Genomic DNA, 20,380 nt, shown 5'->3' with positions numbered 1-20,380 from the left:
AAGTTCACATCTGTAGAAAGATGCTTTAAACTTGAGAATGAATTTTGTCACTATTTTCAGTTTAATGCTCTTATGTATAAAGTCCCATGGTATGAGGTTTTTTTTTTAAAATACTATAAATTCTGTGTTTCTAGTACAGAAAAGCTTTTGGGGAAAGTATATTTTTCTGCTGGAATCTCATGAAATCTTAGGATATGGAACAAATGCTCAAATACATGTGTGTTCTCATAGTGTTCTGAGCAGTAGCTCAGTTGGTTTAATATTTCCCCTTCCCCTATTAAAAAGAGGTGTGAAAACTAGCAGGCTAACTTCTTTTAGGACCAGTGTTTGAATCATTATTTAAACAAAAATTATCTAAATGTTTACTGAACTCAGAATGAGGTTTTGTATATACACCCATGGATGCATTTGTGTATTTCACATGTCTTGGAATGAAAGTTTTTCTGTTACTTTTCCTTGCAACTGTGTCAGATGTCTTCAATGTTATGTGAATGCTTTATCTGATGGCAAAACTATTTAAAGTTACTTCCACTAGAGTCACTTTCTTCTCACTGCTCACTTTCCCAATTGCTTGTTCAGCCCATATGTCATAGTTTATCATCTACTCTGTTGTACTCCTACATCTATTTATGGGCTTGTTCTGTTAAAAAGATACTGAAATAAAAGGAAAAGTACAAATTGTGGTCTGCTGCCAGGAAAATACAATGTGTGAGAGGCATCTAAAATACCTTGCTTATGTAGAAAAAGAGCATGTAGCTGTATATTTATTGATCTGATAAGACAGATTTATTCCAGCATCCGTAAAAAGTATATTTTTGTGTGGTGATTAGAGAATCCTACTGAAGCTTGAGCTAGAATGCTCAGTTGAGGGAAGATGTGTTTATAAAATCAGTCTATTTCTAGCCTTTAAATTTAATTTATTCCATTATATGCTTTTCTAAAGGTTTTTCTAAAACAGGAAATTGCAGTGATTTAATTAAAAGAGATAGATGTGACATTGCTGTACTTAAACCATGACTTTGTGAACAGTATCACTGATCCATGTTAGATTTATATTTTGTTGTCCTGTCTCTAGGAAGAAGCAGACATATTTAAGCTGTGAAAAATACTGTTGGCCTGGATTATCTAACTTCTTTCGTGATATCTGTAAATTGGTGCGTCATTTTGCACAAATTTGACTGCAGGTCATTTGGAATAAAAATACTGGATTCTGAATATTATCCATGTATAACAGTATTTTAACCTTGTAATTCTATGCACTTCATCATGGTATCCCAACAGCAGGAGAACCTTTTCTGGAAAATTCCTGAGCACCATCCTCATTATTAGAAGTAAGCTGAATTTGAGCATATAGTTTGTAAGCCAAATGGAAAATGCTTGTTTATACATGGAACTTGGTAATTTTATTTTTTAAAATTATTAAATGAGCTTCTTTCATTTAAAATTATTTTCAATCAATGTGTGACAAAGAAATACTTAAATTTCATGGGAAGTCAACAAAAATTATAAGTGCAGTCCAACAATAAAAATTTAACATACAGAAGTACTTTTCCTTAAGTATTTTAATGTTTGTGTCAAGTTGACAGTTCCTAAACTTCTGTTTCCTAATTGTTTGAAGTAATATTTTGTTTTACTGTATTTTTTGTTGTTGTTTTTTCTTATAGATAAGCTCATATACTTAGTGTGAGCGAGATTTTTGAAAAGCAATGTATATTTTGGCTGGCTTCCACGTAGAGAAAGTAGTAGACCCAAGTTGTTTTTCTCTTCCATGGTTCCTCATCTCAACTTTTAGTGTTCAACAAATAAAAATTCCAGTGATGATTGCAGAATGAACGTAATTGTACTCATGTTGGGAGATGATGGTTCTGTGTGACCGATCTGTGTGCTGCATTAATATACATGTGATCCAGATCAGGTGTGGATTTGCAAGTACATTTCTGTTGAATTAGCTAAAGCACATAAGACTGAATTTATGCCAACTGCAGGAGAACAGGCAGTACCTCATTTAGTGGAAAGCCTTCTGGTATGAGGTTAACTCATCAGGTTTTATGAATACATTCAAACTGGCAGCATGAGTTTATAGGATTAGCGCTTTGTCTTGTGGATTATCACATTCTTCACCTAATATAGCAAATTCAGTGTTCAGGTTCTTAGTATCTTGAATGAAAAAGGCAATAGATAGGTCTTAAACATTCTTTAGGGAGTGGATCCTGGGATCCAGGAGGTCACAGACCATATATTTGACAACTGTAATTATCTGTCTTCTTTCTGGATAATCACGTTTGCAGATTTAAGTTCAATGGATACCTTTACACTCATGACCAACAGAGCCAGTTTTCCATTCCTGAATAGATCCTTGTGATTTGTACTGGATCACTGGCATGTCACGTTCTTAAAGATACCTGTTTTTTAACTAAGGACAGAGTACTGCTCTTTTTCATTGCAGTTCTTCTTGTTCCTTAAGGCAGTAACTAGAACAATTCTATTTGGCTGTTCTTCTAAATCTTCACATCTTGGGCATCTTTTTCTGGCTGCTTTTCTTTTGTTACAGAACTGCATCTTTCTGTCTGCTCAGTCAACTGACTCCCACTGGATACTCATCTTTTCAACAGCACGGTCCTCGCCGTCCCTGGCAATACCTGCCTTCCTCCAGACCTGACTGCACATTGGACTAAAAAAAACCATACATGTTTGTACCATTACTTCTCTTGCCTTTCCTCCAGAGTATTCTCTTTCCAGAGTATTCTTTTGTCTCTCCAGACAAAAAAGACTTTAGAAGCCTGAACTTACGGGAGCTCTCAAAAAAGCCTTATTTTCACAAACAAGTATTGCACGTTTCAGAGATGTTGACCTTATCTTTATAAGTTACGTCAGCCTAGTCTGAAACATCTCTGACAAAGTATTTCCTGTCTCACCTTCAGAGACACTATATAGATATTTACAAAGTTCACCTCTTCTTTTAAGTATCACAAAACAGCTTTTAAATAAGTGTTTAATGTTTGGGTTTAGGTTTTTTTTCTGCTTGTTGGTCTTGCCTGTCTGCCCCCCCCCGCAACTTTCTGCCTGTCTGCTAAGATGTAGCAGGAGTTCTGAACTAGGAACTCCCTTGCATTTTAATATGGTACAATTGGACTCTGGCAATCAGGATGTTATTTATATGGACTTTTATATCTGACTTTGTAGTTAAGTCAATGAAATCCTCAAGCCTTTGTACTAAATATAACAATAATTTCAAAGAACAAAGTCAAAATTACTAGATTCCCATAGTGTAATAATCCCCCTTGCTTTTGTGAAAGGAGGCTCATGGGTGTGCAGAAAACACAGCCATTCAGTTATGGTTGTGTTTGTATAATTGCAATTTGGGTTCTTTTATGCTTGTCTCTTTCTATTTGAATGTTGGTGTAATAATTGATAACATAGTATTGGTCCTTAATGTATGTATAGACTTCTTGACTACAGTACAAATTATCTTTAGTGATTTCAGGTCATCTGTGCATTATTATTTTAAATCTTAATTTTGGAAGTTTCTTTATAAAATCACCATTTATGATTGTATTATGATTTTAATTCTTTAACATTCTTAGGAAAAAAGACTTACTTCAGTGTATGTTGTTTTAGAAAGGACTAAAGAGAAACTGTACGTTTTGTACTGTGTCATGATACCAGTAATGACTTTGCTTTTTTGTCTCATGATTAAAAAGTGTAATTATGGATATATAAAAAATACTTGAACTTAGCTTTTTCATCAGGCATTAAGGCTTTTTTTTTACATTTTATTTTAAGAGTTAGAAAACATGTTAAGCTTAAAAAATGATTTTCCTTCAAGTTGTCTTTTAAAAACAATGTAATGCTGCTTTTTTTTTCCCCCTCCTGAATTAGAGACCAAAAAAGCTCTGGTAAGGTACTTTTTGGTAAGCTGTTCACTCCCAGCATCAGTGGTGCCTCAAGACTGCACATAAGTTCTGTAATACACTGACTTAATTAGTTTCTTCCTACTTTTTCTGGCAGCACAGTTTACTGTGTCATCATTGTGCTGATATGACAGTTTACTTCAGTCCTGTAGATTATATTACCAAAATGATCGTGTATTTAAGCTAACCTTTTGTGAAGTTATTTTTAACTCACTTCACAACTAAAGTTTACAGTATACCTCCTTGCACAGTTGTGTTGGCACAATTTGAACTCGGGCTTTGTGCTATAAAGAGTTAGGCTGTGCTGATTTATATAATCATATCGCTAAAGTGGATTGTTCTTTCACTGCCACATCTTACCCTTTCGTTGTTTTGGTCCTCTGAGAAGGAAGAATTGAGGAGTCGGCACATCCTGAAGTCTGGCTAAATATTGTGAAACCAAGCCATGAGTCTGGCTTCAGAGGGCATGAAATTCTGAAGTCAGTTTTGTTGCTGAGCTTGATGGATGTCTGCAGTGTTTCCTGTAATAGGTAATATGCTATCTGGCAAATGTCAAGGTAGAAAACTGGAAGTAGAAAAGAGATATTTAAGATGTTCTGTTAAGTGTGAAGTTTTTCTGCCATGGGAATGCTGAAATAAAGATCTGAACTGACTTGATAATTAGCTATTAAAAGTTTTTTTTCAGGATGTATATAGGAGAACCTATATTGATGAAAACTTGCTATTCTGAGGTTGAGTCTTAGTCATTGTCCAGCTTTACTGAGGTCAGCTGTTCTATTTATTGCCGTTGTTTGCTCAGTGTCCTACTGTTACCTCAGGCTTTGTGTAAATTACTGTTTTGTTATTCTGTAAATGGAACTTGGTTGGCTTCACCTGAGAGATTCTGTATCCAAGAAGTATTTAAGTCAGTAAGGTATATAGAGAGCAGTTAGAAAAATCAGAACTTTGAACTTGTGAGAGCAAGAAGTTTTGAGTGCGCTATTCAGAAAAATGCAGTGTTTTTGAAGTGGCTCAACTTAGTGACATTTCTGAGTGGAAGGATAACGAAGATACTGAAATTTATTAGACAATTAAGACAAAAATAAACCTTTTGCTGAGATGCTTTTGTGTACTAGGAACGTATGCTTTCGCAATAAAAGATTTGAACTCATCTCTTCTTAATGCTAAACATATTTTGTTCTCCTTGTCCATTGAGTGTGAGCAGACAAGACAAAATAAGATTTCTTAATGAGAATCAGGGTGGCAAATGAAGGAATGATATGATGTCATAGACTAATTATCCATATTTGTGACTGCTCATAACCCTTTCACAGTGTAGCTGTAAGAAGTGTTAGAGTTGGGGATTTGGAAGATCTTTCCCGTCATCATGGCTTTACCCTTGGAATTTGCAAAGCTGTGGAGGCAGCTTCAAAATCTTTGGAATTATCCATAGCTTGAATATGTAACAGGAGGTAAAGTATCATATATCTGTTTATGCTGTCCCAGGAAAATGGCCTAAAAATCACCTAGTGTCACAGATACCCGTATGCATTTTTCCTTCATTTGAAAGTATGTTATCTGTTCAGGTCAAATGTTGACTTTCCATTTCATTTTGGTTTAATTGGTGTCTAGCCCCTTCCTTGAAAATGGTGTTTCTGTGTATTTTTTTAAAACTTTGCTTGATATCATTCTTTCAGGATCTCAATTGATGGGGGTAATTGACATAGAGCATTTGAGAACCAATTCTTTAAATAAGAGGTTTTTTTGTTATGCATATGATAGGCAAATACATTGCTTTCCTTTCCTAGCTTTGGTAATTGAAGGGTCATTGAAGCTCTGAATAACACAATTTCTTGTATGTTTAGGTATCAACTTAATAAATCAAGTAGTTGTGTTGACATATATCCGTATGTTTATATGGGCCCTATATATTTATATTTAGAGATGCATGTAAACTGCAATATTAAATGTACCTATATAAATTGATACTGAAAACAGAAAATACTTCTCAAAAACCTACTTATTTAAAGGAATCAACACCATTCAAATATACAGTGCTTCAATTTATGAAATAAGCTGTACCTCATTACTTTTTCATATATGCTTTTTAGAAATGTAGCATTGCATTTGAAGTGTGTAATATACTTAGCAAAGGTACCTGATTAAATCTTTAGTGAAATATAACAGTATCTAGGCAACCAGAACGGACAGGAAGTCTTTACAATCATTCTCTAAACAGATTGCTTTTAAAGAAGAAATCAATGTACTGTAATGAAAATTCCTGTTGAAGCTGTGAAGCAGGTTTATAGTTCTTAATATCTACTAGAGTTTAATATGGTCTGTTTCTTGAAATGAAAATACTGTTGGAATCAAATGGTTACCTGTATCCCATCTTCCCTTTGCAAAGTTGATAAAATAGTTTCTTGCATACAAATATATGTTGGTTCTTTACATGGATCAAGCTGTTGTAGTTGTTTGGCTCATAATATGAGTTGTTACCCATCACGATTGTAAGGACGTTCTGAATCTCTGGGGTTTTTTTTAATAATTTCCAGTAAAACTCAAGAGGTTCTTGCCTACTTTCTAAATCTGTGTCGGAATGCTGGAGATAAGCAGTGCATGTTGTCTAATAAGCAGTTGAGCCATTCTAGAAGCTCTGTTGCTAAAAAGGAGAGTGCTCTTGCAGCATCTAGCTGAGTGGTTTTGCCCTCTCCCTGGCACTTTTAAATGCTTAATTCGGTTTTGTGCTGGTTTAATAGTCAAATTGGCTGTCCTATTTGGACTTAGTTTGCTGCTAGAGTGGTCAATTTAACTGGTATTTCATAATGGTCTGGTGAGGACCTGAATAAAAGTATGATGAGGAGCAGAAATACATGCCTTATGCAGATGGAGTACTGGAAATGCATAGCGGTGGGTGGAGGGGAAAATGGGTGCAGAACAGGACTCTCTAATTTCTGGGTCACAATTTACTGTAGAATCGGATTAGGAGTAATGTGAAATTGAGGTCCAGTTGATAGACGTGTTAAACTGTATTCAAAACCCACTTATTTTAAAACCACATTGCTGGAATAGGAGTTAGTGCCAGTCTTTCTCAAGGAGTGTGTTGATTTAGGGCGCTTGATCAGAAAATGGAGATAGGAGTTTGTTTTCGTTCCAAGTCCAAGGAATCTCAGCCCTATGTTTCCTTATGCTATTCTAATTTATAGATAGTAGGCTTGACTAGGAAGAATCCTCTTCTACTTAGCGCTTTGTGAAGAATGCAGGATGGTAGTGGACAAGAAGCATAACTGCCAGCTCAGTGTCCAAACAGTAGAGAGGAGAATGGAGACATTAGTCTCCAGTTAAAACAGTAAAGTTGTACTAATATTATAACCAGAATACTGTGTGAATGTAATATTGGAATGCAGTTTTAAAACTTGCTATGACTGGAGATAAATGTCTTGCAATAACAAAATTGGGAGTAAACAAGACAATTGTCTTGAGCATTTATAGATTTTATTTAATTAAATGTTATTTTGAATGCTCAATGATTTCAGAATCAACCAGCGATGTACTGTACAAGGGTGAACTGAACGTAAGCTGCTAAGTCTCATTTAAGTTGTCTGTATTCTTGATGCATTAAATATTTCTTGAAGCGTTTTGAAAGTGGATTCCTCAGCTGTATGAAGATTCAGTTACTGATCCTTAGTAAATCCGGTAAACTCTTGGCAAAACCATTATATGCTTTCTAAAGCTCTTAAAGACATTGACAGGGATTTCTTCTAATATGCTTTAGTGCCTCAGTGTTTGCTAGTAAAGGCTGTCATTTAATTCCTAGATGAAGGACAACTTAGGTTATTTTCTCTGTCTACTGTTCTGGAATATAGGACCTTTTGGGGTTAGATTAGATTGGGCTTTGACTGAGGCCTGACAAGCTGCTACTTATGTAGGTATCTGTCGTATTCTTTGCTTCTGGACTTGTTGGGTGCAACTGCCTGTTTGAATGGGTTGAAATTTTTATATACTTGAAAGCTTTCTCAGTTTAATTTGAGACCAGTTAAATACAAAGTCTGTTTAAACAACAACAACAACAACAACAACAAAGCCAGATTTTTGCTTTAGTACTGTTAACCACAAATAATATTCTGCTTATAGGTAGCTTTGTGCGGAAAATGCATGTGCATGTAACAAAAGAGTATGGTTGAGTATACATGTGAATTTTCTTTCTTGGTTCAAATACAAATAAGAGTTCTGAAAACGTTTGCTTTTGAAAAAGATCAGTCTGGATAGCTACATCTTTTCATGTAATATTTCAATCTGTGTCACTTTGTAAGTCCTTAAAATTTTTTGGTGGAGGTGGAGATCTTTGTAGTGAATTTAGGTCAACTGTCAATATGCTTATTCTCTTTATTTTTGTGGATCTTAATCCTTGAGCTACAAAACGAAAAACACTGTTAAGTTAGGCGTGGATGAAGACTGAGAATTTATGTGAACTAAAGTTTATTGCACTACTCTTAAAATAATGGGCTAACTTTTAGTATAACTGCATTTTCTGTGGTATAAACTTTGACAGTACCCATTTACCTCATTTGCAAATAATGCCGTGGTGTTACATGACAAGTAGAGCTTTGAATAAAATCAGTTGGGATTTACATGAGAGATCTTTTTCCTATTTTGATAGGAATGCACGCACTTTGCTTTCTGATTTTCCCAACTCTCTGTAGAGTTACATAGTAATATGAGGTAGCACGGACAGTGGGATCTGTCACAATTGTAGATAATACAACAGTAGTGTTGTTCTGAATTGCAAGTGGAGCCTGAGATGAAAATATGCTGTGAATTCCAAGTTATTTTGTTGTATCTCTCCACCAGAATAACCTGCATAAAGTATGTCTCTGTTGCAGTGGGGAATTTTTTGTAAAGTATCTTTGATTGTGATTAATGATAGTCGTCTTAGTAGTAGAAGTTCTCTCTGGTCACTGAACCTACCATCTTTGCACGCCATATTTATAGCTCAGTGAACAGTAAAAGGCCACTTAAAGGTCTTTCATCATATTCTTTCATACCATGATTTCAAATTATGTAGTGATTGTTTCTGAGCATACTACTATGTATGGAAGATGATAACCACTTTAATTTTTTTAAGTAACAAATTTAAATCTTATTTTAATTTTGAAGAGAAGATCAGTTATTTGCTATTAGTGAAATTCCATTAGAAACACTAACAAGTTTCTGGACTTTGAATTTTGAGGAGATTCCCAAATCTTTTAGAGGGTAGTAGTATGGAGACTGGCCTTTGATACATATAAGTAGTCAACTGATAATCTTACCAAGCTGCTGTCAGTATTGACATGTTTGATAAACCTGGAGCCACAAACGTTTTAGCCGCTGGTGGTGTGACATATAGTTGTCAGGCAGCAAGCATGTATCTCCAAATGTGCATCCATTCCCTTATTTAATTTCTGGCATAAGTAAGTGGTTTATTTCCAAATCTTTGAGTCTCAGCTTGTCACGGTCCTACTGGGTTTGGCACCTCACACAAAGGAAGCTATGCGTATATCTTAACTGAAGAAAATGCTTCAGTTTAAAGTACAACGGCGTTGTCCCTCTGTAAGGCAATGATACTGTTTAAGAGATTTCTGGTACATTCTCAACAGATATGTCTTTTTAAAGTAGATTAAATTCCAAGGTACTATATTTCCTTTTGAATGTTTCACAGAGTTTCTGCAATATGACACTTGGATTGTACTGGTGCTCTCCTTTATAGTGAGACAGAGTCCACAATATGGTTATAGTATAAGCGATGCACATAATGATAAAAGGGTTCCTACTATATAGCAGTAGCTGTACAGCCAGTAATTTGAAACAGTTGAGTAATATAAATATAAGAACAGTTTTGAAGAGCTAGATATAATTTGTATTCAAAAGCTGCATGCATTCAAGTGTGCTGTACATAAAATGGCACATAGCAAAAAATTTCTACTAAGGTGTCTGCTTATCACATGCATCAAAAAAGAAGATTTCATAAAACCTTTGTCATAAAAAGATACGAAGCACTAATAGAAAATTTGAAATAGCTGGAAACTCAATTCATACTTCTAAAGATAAAGCTGTGAATAAAAGTTACCTTAAGGTTTGCGAAATGGAGTGTGTACTCTGCTTGTTTCACCATAAGCTTTATTTTTCAGAATTCATTGCATTCCAGAGGTTATACTGAATATAAAACCATACTTTTTCTTCGTTGTTTCAATACTAAACTAATTAATACAGTCTTTTCATCAATTGCTTACGTGTTTACTATAGTAATAGCCTAGGTATCTAAGAAAATTAAAGCAGCTTATTGGAGGTCTAGACCTGATAAACACACGGGACGCTAACGTGAGTTAATATGCGATTGCTTCTTAAGGTAACATGCGGTTTTCTTAAATGATGTTTTATATATAATATATTGACTGTTTTGTTGTGTACTATTGATTTCAAACGTCTACTAAGAGCAATACTGAAGACCTAAGAAAGAAATAATGAGTTATAATTAATTCTGAATTAGGGGAATTTACAAAAGTGACAGTGGCTTGTAGGTTTAAATGGTGCTTCTTCTGTAGAACTAAGCCAGCATGCAGCTACTGAAACCTTGAGAATTATCTCAGATCTTTTATCTGAGTCAGTGTCATAATTTTAGAATCTGTCACTCCTGTGGTTTCAACCAGTGATGTAATCTGGGATTCACACTGTATTACTACATTGCTAAGTTACTGAAATGTTTTCTTCCAGATATTATTCACACAGCTTCTTTCTTAACTCATTCAAAGTTTCCTGGCACATTCAAATTCCAGTAGCTATGGAAATTCCAAGACTAATGCCACCTTATAAGTAACGAGTACTGTCAACCTTTGGTTGACTATATGAAAACAGTTGGGAAGGGGAAAAGGAACATAAACTCTGTCAGTGGCAGCAGCGGCCCCAGAATTAGGAGAATGCAAGATGGTGGTGGATGAGAAGCGTAACTGCTGGGTGGCTTCAAAAAAGGGGTGTGGGGACACAAGACAAAGAAAAAAAATTTTGCAGGGAGATACAGCGGTGTGGGTGCTAGTGTCAGAGAATGTTTCATTTAGTGGTCGACCTATCTAGTGGATGTGTAGCAACAAGTTTCCACTGTGGGTTTCTTGTACTAGCATTGGTGTATTTTGAATATAGTAACAATGATTAGCAGCTTGAATTCTAGTTTAAGTCTCATGTCTGATAATGTGTCATGAGGTGATAAATTTAAGAGATTATACTTCCAAGCTATCTGTTTGCCATTTGCTTTTGTAAGAGATTACTGGCCCCATAGCAGAAACAGTAGAAATCACTGGGCATTTAGCTTGTGCTGTGACCAGTGGCAGCTGAGGAACAGGCACCATTCTTCTTGTGCCTTCTGCCATGAGATACTAACATCTGACAGAAGACTTTACAGTAGGTGAATCCAACAATTTACCAGTCAATGTGTTTTATTTTAAATTTTGCCTGTGTCTCTATGTTTGAGTTAATCCAGTGCAAGTCTCTTGTTTTACAGTCTGAAAAGCTGACAAGCATCCATTGAAAGTTTTATATTGATTACTCTTGTCCATACTTGAACTCTCTTCTAGCAACATACAAGACTATTCTACTTGTTTGTGGGTTCTGTTTCTTTGTCCGACTTAGTTGGTGGTTCAAAGCCATCCCTGCTCTACTCTTCAGTTTTTATCTAACTCTTCTCTTAATGTAGGTTTTTTTTCCCCCAAAATTTAGTCTACAATTTTTTCTGTGTTAGTGTTGCGAGGAGTATATTTGTGCTATTAGGAATTGTTGTGCTTGACAGTTGGTGTCCTCCAAAAAGGGATACTGTGAACTTGAAGTTTGCATTGCTTTTTATTTTGGTATTTGATTAGTTTCTTCAGTAGCAACTAGCAAATGCTTCACAAGTTATAAATGTTACTATTAAGATCTGAGCACTTACAAACAGCAGTTTCTATGCTTGGGTGCATAAAACATTTGTTCCAGAAATTTGTAGTTCTGGAATGCTTGCTATGTAGGCAGTGTGTGGGATAATAAATCATGAGACACTATGAGTAGTTTAAAGTAACGTTTTTGCTGACCTGTTATTTTTAATCAAATTATAAAATACTTATTTCAATTCTTTTTAAACACAGACCTGCTCCATTTGGAAAGTAAAAGAATATTGAGTCTGTCTAAATCTGTCTAAAATGACGTTTGCTACAATTTCATAGTAGTGAGTCATAGGATCATAGAATCATTTAGGTTGGAAAAGACCCTTAAGATCATTGAGTCCAACCAAGTCTGTCTTTTTAATATTTTTTAGTAAGTTCTTGTGTAACTGGCCAAATAGCAGCTTGGAGAATCAAATACTGCTTTAGCTGTTTCTTAAATTTATTGAGCTTTGCTACCCCTACTCAGTTCCTTCAGAATACTATATGTGAGGTTGATCTGTTAAATGGTTTTTTAGTTGGTTTTTTGTACATGAAGATGCTTTGATTTTTCTCTCTATTTCCGAAGTTGAAAGTTGGCTTTGAAAGAAAAATTATAATACAAATTTAGTCCCTCTTATTTAGCTGAGCTTCAGATTAACTGTGCCATGGATGGTACAGTAGGGTTAGTCATAGGCCTGAGTTTATGTGCTAGGTATGAATTCACTGAGTGCTATCGTAACTCGTGCTGGATCCAGGTAAACGACTGCTTTGGATAGCACCAGTACTAGCTGTGGAAGTATTGACATGTGAAGGTAGAGCCCGATTACTAAACTTTGAGGCAGAAGACCCTTCAGATTATAGTAGAATCTATGGTGGAAAACGTGGTTCTGCTGTTTCTCGTGTTGAATTGTGATGATTAAGTTGGACATGCTTTGCTTCCACATTTTGGCAGTCTGCATAATGAAGCATAAGGATCTACCTGCTTTCTGGCAAGCAGGTCTAATAAGAGTATTAGACTTAGTTGAAATTATATTCCTACTGAACTATGTGAATAAAAGTTTTAAAATTCTGTGATTTAAATTGGATTTTCATAGGATGTGTTGCCCTTTTTTTTTGTTTTTCTGAGGAGCACATGAAGGACACAAAGGGTGCAAGAGAGATGAAAATACTCATCAGTTATTAAAACTTTCTTTTGTCAGTGATGACCTAACAGTTAGCTTAGACTTTCATTTAAAACTAAGCAAACAAAAAATACCCATCATTCTTTCAAAGTCGGAACTGATACACTGCTGTTTTTCTAGTCTGAGCAGAACTGTCATGTCTTTTTATTAGTATTTTTTATGTTATACATAAATAGTAACTGAGCCAATAAGACTGTCTGTTCAAATTATTGGCAGTAGTGAAGCTGAAATCAAGTATCACGCTTAAGTAGTAGGCAATAAATAGCATCCTCTACTAGATGATTGAGGGATATACAATCAAGTCCGTCTAAATTTGGGTAGGGTTCGGTTGTGACAGTATAGCTAGCTCTGACATTTTATATGCAGCTGTCACATGAAATATTTAATACTGCTTGCTCCTCTCTAAAACTGTCTAAAACAGAGTTAGTTCTCATTTTGCTGTATTCACACTGAGATAAAGGAGGAAATTTTACAAATGCATCCATCAGAAAACCTGGCTGAGCTCTGCATTCAGGAATACAAATATAACGAATCTCCTTTTGGTATGGGACAATGAGTAAGGTGTAATTGTCTTCCATACTTTGCAAAGATTATTAGGCAAGCTGCAGGCATTTTAGCATGCAGTTAAAGAAAAAACCCAAACCAAACACAACTGTTTCTATTTTCCGTTAAATAAAATAGGGGAATGCATCTTCCAGGAACTCACTGTTGATGTTAGATACTCTGTAATAAATGACTTAATTTTTTTTTCATATGTATTATGAGTCTTTGTGGTTATGTTTTTTGAGAATTCTAGGTATTTGGTACACGTGATTTCTAATACCATAGAGAAACACGCATATTTGACTCGGGGAAAAACTGAGCAGAAAGTGTATTACGAAATAAATTTTGATACCGTGACTAGCCCTGACACTGACCTGCTTGGTTAGTCAAATGTGGCGAATTTTTAACAGAAAGAGCACTTCACAACGTTATGTAAATTAAATGCTGTAGTAATATTTCTTAATATCTCCAAAATTGCTGTTGAATGCAGGGGTATATACTTTCTTCAAATTGTTTGAATAAAAATATTAACCCAAAGCAAATTATAGTAATTAATAAAGCTAATCTTTAAACTTTTGTCACCTATTTGTGCTTAAATGCATAATGAGGTATTTACAGATTAAGTGTTAATTTGGTTTACAAATGCTTCAGGTGGCACAATAACAAATCACTTTTGTGCTGGTGTCTCTGTTTTCAATTTATATTATACTGATACTGAACTTCCATGGCAGCTCAGAGTCTTGAGAACTATTTCTACTCTATAAAGAAACTTTCAGGTTTATAAAAAATAAGTCTTTTACTTAGACATTAGCTAAAGATGGCATTAAGCAATCTTAGATTGATGTTGACAGGCCTACTCTATTCCTTAGCTACTTAATTCTGCAGCACACTAGCTCCTGTTGGTGCTAACGCTCATTCTACTTTGTGTTGGAGGAAGGGAAGTTTAGCCACATCAGTAGCAGTGCTGGGGAGGAGGTGGGACAAATTTTGGCAGCCAGTCTTAAATTGGCTTGAGCCTGTCATGAAGCTATGTATTTGGTTTAATAGGAGTAATATCCCAAAGGCATCACTATACAGTAGTCAAATATTCTGTTATACTGATGTCAAATAATATTTTAAGTTGGAAGAAACCTCTAGAGGTTGTCTAGCTCAACCCTTGGCTCAAAGCCAGGCTAGCACCAAAATAGATAAGGTTGCTCAGAGCCTTGTCAAATTGAATCTTTTAGATCTCCAAGGCTGAGTTTCTACTTCCTCTGTGCGCAATTGGTTCCAGTGCTTAACCTCTTCCATGGGGATAGGTTCCCTGCCCCCCCTTACATTTCTGTGAAACTGCCTGTGCTGCAGCTTCTTGATGCCTCACATCTTTTTGTTGTGTACCTCTGAGAAGTTTGCTTCTGTCTTCAGCTGTCTTAAGTGGAGAGGACGGCAATTAGACACACACCCCACCTCACCTCCCCCCCCTTCCCCTGTAGTCTTTCCAGGATTAAAAAGCCCAGTTCTGTGTAGCTTTTCCTTGTATGCCATGTGCACCAGCCTCCTAATCAACTAAGTGACCTTCTACTGGTTTTTGTCTAGTTTATCAGTATCTCATTTACTAGGCGCTGAGAGGGGAACAGTACGTAGTACTCAGATACTGCATCATGAATGCTAACTGCTTGGGAATAACAGCTTTAACTTGTTGATTGAAGTTTTGCCAGTGCAGCAGTGGTAGCTGTTGACCAGGGTCAACCCAAACACCCACACAGCTGCTTGATCACTCTCTTCTCCCTTGGGATAAGGAGAAAATAGAAGGAAGGCAGGAAGACTCATGGATCAAGATAATGACATTTTAATAGGGAAAGCAAAAGCTTGCACACACACAAAGCAAAAAGAAGAATTAATTCACTGCTTCCATTGGGAGGCAGATGTTTGGCTACTTCCTGGAAAGCAGGGCCTCAGCATGCCTAATGGTTGTGTGGGAAGAATCACAGAATCATTGGAAAAGACCTTTAAGGTCATCGAGTCCAACCATTAACCTAACACTGCCAAGTCCACCACTAAGCCATGTCCCTAAGCACCACATCTACACGTCTTTTAAATACCTCCAGGGATGGTGACTCAACCACTTCCCTGGGCAGCCTGTTCCAAGGCTTGACAACCCTTTCGGTAAAGAAATTTTTCCTAATGTCCAATCTAAACCTCCCCCGGCACAACTCGAGGCCATTTCCTCTCGTCCTATTGCTTGTTACTTGGGAGAAGAGACCAACACCCACCTCACTACAACCTCCTTTCAGGTATTGTAGAGCGCGATGAGGTCTTCCCTGAGCCTCCTCTTCTCCAGACTAAACAACCCCAGTTCTCTCAGCTGCTCCTCAGAAGACTTGTGCCCTAGACTCTTCAACCATAACCACCCTTCCAAAGATTATGACAAACAAAGGTTAAGACAAACACCGTAACCTCAAATGTTCACCCTTCCTCCTTTTCCCCAAGCTTTTACTGCTGAGCATGGCATCATGTGGTATGGAATATCCCTTTGGTCAACTTGGGTCAGTTGTCCTGGCTATGTCCTTTCTCAACCTCTTGTCCATCCCCAGCCTACTCGCTAGGGGGACAGCATGGAAAAAAGAAAAAGCCTTGATGCTGTGCATGCCACTTTTCAGCAACAGCAAAAACACTGGTGTGTTATCAACACTGGTTTAGCCACACATCCAAAGCACAGCAGCATATGGGCTGCTGTGAAGAAAGTTAACTCTATCCCAGCCAGACGCAGTGCAGCAGCCCAGTATGTGGTTGACCTTCATTGCCACAAGGGCCCACTACTGACTCTTCAGGTTGTTGATCCCCACAGTTGTTTTCTGCAAGGTTGTTCCATTAGTCCCAAGTCTGTATTGTTGCATGGGTTATTCTGTGCCACTTGCAGGACTTCACATTTGTTTCTGTTCACTGTCAAGAGATTCCTGTCAGCTCAGTCCTCTAGCTTGTTGAGCACCCTCTCAATTAGCAGCACTCTTCTCCAACACTGTGACCACTTCCTGGCTTCCCAGGCTGATGTCACCTGCAGACTTGATGTGGGTGCATTCCATCCCGGCTTTCAGGTCATTGGTGAAGATGTTAAACTGTATTAGCCCAGTATCATCTCCTGAAGATTGCCTCTTCTAACTGACTTCCAGTTAGATTTTAAACCATTGACCACTAGCCTTTAAGTCTGACTGTCTAGGCAGATTTTCAGACACCTTGAAGTTGATATTTATCCAGTTTGGTACAAGGATCCTATGGGAGGTGGCATTGGAAGCCTTATTAGGTCAAAGTAAATGACATCCATTGGCGTCCTTCATCTGCAAAAGCAGCTGTTTCCTCATGAAAAGTTAGGTGCAGTTTGCACTTTGTAAGTCCATGCTGACAATTCCCAGTCACCTTCTTTTCGTTCATGTGCCAGGAAGTGACTTCCAGGAGTATTTGCTGTATAGTTAGTGTGAGGATCAAGGTGAGGGTGACTGTCTCATAATGTTTCAGATTCCCCTTCTTGCCCTTTTTTGAAGATTAATAAATACAGCCTTTATCAGTAGCTTCCCATGGTCACAGTGACCTCTAAAGAAGAGAGTTTTCTTTGGTTGTATTGGAATTGGACAACTGGTAGTCTGTTTGCATTAGAAACACCTGTAGACTGTGTTAAGATAGTGCTCACTTCTGCAAAACCATATTGAGAAAGAGGAAATGTAAGAGGGAGAACTCAGCACAAGTCACAGACAAACCAGGAGCGTGCTGTCTAAAGAGATTAGATTACAGCTCTAAGAGTTCCATAATTTTTCAGAGAAAGAAGCAGAGTAAAGAAAGTGGAGGTAAAGTAAACTAAGGTTGTTGAGACAGCAAAAACTGCATTTTTTTTTTTTCCCCTGTCTGCTGACAGACATACTAATGGTTTTTGTAAGCTTTGTATTTTAACATAGCATGCTGGGTTTTTTTTTTTTTTTTGGATTTGTTAAGAGAATGGTATCAGCATGTCTGACAAACCTCATGCAATCTGTTCCAACAAAAAGTAGTCTGACTCTGTTGGTTTATTCTTGCAAGGGCCAAAAGATGGTTGCAAGGACTAGAACCCTGAAGAGTTTGAAGATGTTAATTTGCAACGCTGAAGACCATTAATACAGTGTGAAGAATTTATAAAGAAGGTTTTTGGTTAGGTGTTGATTAAAAAGGCAATTAGAGGAATTGAGCTTCAGACCCCTTTGAAGTTGAACCACTGATCATCTGTTTGCATTAGAAACACCAGCAGACTGTAAAGATTATGCTCACTTCTGTAAAAAGAAGAACAAAGACTTTTTAGAGCTGAATGATTTGTTCTTAAAATGTCTTGATTTTGAAACTTCCAGCTCAAGACACTTACATTTTGATATTAAAAATTAATTTGTAACAAATGTACTTTTAACTATTGAAGGTTTTTATATTGATTAGGTATTTGAAGTGTAGAAACTAAATGTATTTTCAAAGATTAATAAAAGTCTACTCTAATGAATTTTCACACATTTGTTTTTCAGGAGCTGGTGAATCGGGGAAAAGCACAATTGTCAAACAAATGAAGTAAGTATGGTGAAATACTATGATAGAGATTTTTTTTTTATTATTTGAATAGAGAATTTTTTTTTTTCCTTCCATAGGATTATCCACGAAGCTGGTTATTCAGAAGAAGAATGTAAACAGTACAAAGCTGTTGTCTACAGTAACACCATTCAGTCCATTATTGCTATCATTAGAGCAATGGGGAGGTTGAAGATAGACTTTGGTGATCCAACCAGGGCTGTGAGTATTGAAATACACACACAGATATACAGCTGAAATATCCATTCGTTTACAATTTTTGTCTGTTACTATTTCCTGAAAAAATCTTGATATCCAAAAATCTTCGTTGTAGGATACAGAGTTTGAGTGAAAACTAAAATGCCGTTGGTCTTTACATGGCAAGGTGACCTACAGAGCAATCAGCACTTGGTTGATCACAACAACTATTTGTTCAGATACAATCCCCCAAATTCAATCTAAATTTGGAGAACTAAACATCTGAGTCTTAGGGAGTTTTTGAAAAACAAACTATGAAGTCATGTCTCTTTATTTGTATGGACTTGTGGGCTGTTGTGTTCTCTAAGTCATTTAAGTTAGACATTTTTACATTCCTTAACATAGGTAGGCATCTAGCTACTGTCTGCACTTCTCTATTAGGTCATAGGTACAGCGGTTCCTAAAACATTTCCAACCTCTGAGTTTGATCCTGTTTCATACTCATTTCCAGTATGGAGGACTTTATTTTACTCTAAGCAGAGACATGGGCATAGCCTTGCTGCTGGTATCCCATTTTTTCATGATACCATATGGATTTAGAATTTTTCCCAAGAAATAGGAGACCTTTTTCTAAGCTTTTCTGCACCTTTTCCATCTCGTTTCATCTAATGTCCCACATACAAACCTCTGATGGGTTTATTTGCCATTCCACCTATTGAAGCTGGTCTGCAGAATTGATTCTTCTGGCTTATTGTTTCTCCAGTCCTAACCCTATACTCTTACCTGTGGTGACCCTGATTACGTCCACGTCTGATCAGGAGGTTAGATGCTCTCAATCTCTCTATAAAATGCTTAGCTTAAATGTTTTTGCTTGTCTTCTGGTTACAGGAATCCACTCTGTGCTGCAGTGCTGAAATTGATCACCAAAGTTGTTAGTCTTAATAGCATTGAAACTTAGTTTGGGATGTGTGCTTTTATTTTCTTTCCATAGAAATCGGTGTCAGAATATGGAATGCTCACCAGTATAGTTTATGAAGCAGGAACTAGCCACATTATGGCTGTCTTGCAGGAAAAATGGAGGAAGTTTTTTTCACTGTTCATATATTGAAATAAGTATGTAAGGTAGTCAGAGGGATATTTTGTCATAATTAAGTTCCTTCTGTCACATTAAGGTTGAATTACAGTTTGGGAGGAGAGGAGGGTCTTGAAAAATAAGAAATGTATGTAAATTCTTCATTCATGAGAAAGTCTTGTGTTCAAGGCCTTATTGATTGCTTAAAAAGCAATTTATAAATATTAGATAGTATACCTTGAGTGACCTTGTGAAATGCATTATGTATGGTTGTCATAAGACATTCATAAGGTTACGTGAAGTGGGTCATAAAGTTGTATCTGAAGTCTAAATCTGATTGGCAGTCGTGAATTATTAGTTAATTTTCATTGTGCTCTTTGATAGTCATTATTTTATGTATATATGTTAATTCTACCTGAAACCTCTTCAGTTGTAAACAGAACTAGTAAAAGCTTCATTTTTGTTGGTTATTCCTCTCTACATTTGTTCTTGTGTTTGCTGTTGTCTTCCCTTAAGACCAAAGTTCTCCAGGGCAGCAACAGTTTCTTATTGCATGTTGGTTCAGTATTTGTGCAATGGAGTCCTCTCTGGAGTCTGGCAGTTAATGTTGGAAAGAGGCAGATGGTAGACTCATGTTACTAAATACATACTAGGAGAAAACGGAGGAGGAGTAAATTTAGATGTTAGCAGATAAAATGACTAACAAGAAGATTTTGAGGGCTATTTTATATATGATATCTATTTGAAGTCATTTGAGTTTCTCAACTTCAGAGAGCTATATAAATCATGAGGCAAACTTTTGTCAGGGATAATCTTAAAATAGCTGTCCATCCCTCTGCACTTAGGCAGGTCTTGGTGGTTCAAATTCTTTTTTCAGAGCAACACTGCTATGGAATGTCAGTACTAGATTTTTGCCAATTGTTAAGTCAGAAATGGAAAAAGTCTCTCTTTAAACAAAAAAAAGTATGGCTATTCCTCGATAATTATAGTGTAGCCTTTTAAATTTTATTCTATTTT

General features: G+C 36.5%; 1 protein-coding gene across 3 annotated transcripts in view; it reads left to right on the top strand.

Moving 5' to 3' along the window:
- GNAI1 (G protein subunit alpha i1) overlaps window positions 1–20,380 on the top strand; it is a 38,302-nt gene that overhangs the window by 2,121 nt on the left and 15,801 nt on the right. For all 3 annotated transcript variants that reach the window (XM_075144523.1, XM_075144515.1, XM_075144510.1), the window contains 2 exons: window positions 18,054–18,096; window positions 18,174–18,315. In XM_075144523.1, the coding sequence (XP_075000624.1) occupies window positions 18,054–18,096; window positions 18,174–18,315 (185 nt within the window). The remainder of the gene's footprint in view (window positions 1–18,053; window positions 18,097–18,173; window positions 18,316–20,380) is intronic.

The sequence above is a fragment of the Calonectris borealis genome, chromosome 1, assembly GCF_964195595.1.
Source record: "Calonectris borealis chromosome 1, bCalBor7.hap1.2, whole genome shotgun sequence".
In the NCBI taxonomy this organism is placed as follows: Eukaryota; Metazoa; Chordata; class Aves; order Procellariiformes; family Procellariidae; genus Calonectris; species Calonectris borealis.
Note: the sequence above shows the minus strand (reverse complement) of the source record. Positions and strands in the feature narration are given on the sequence as shown.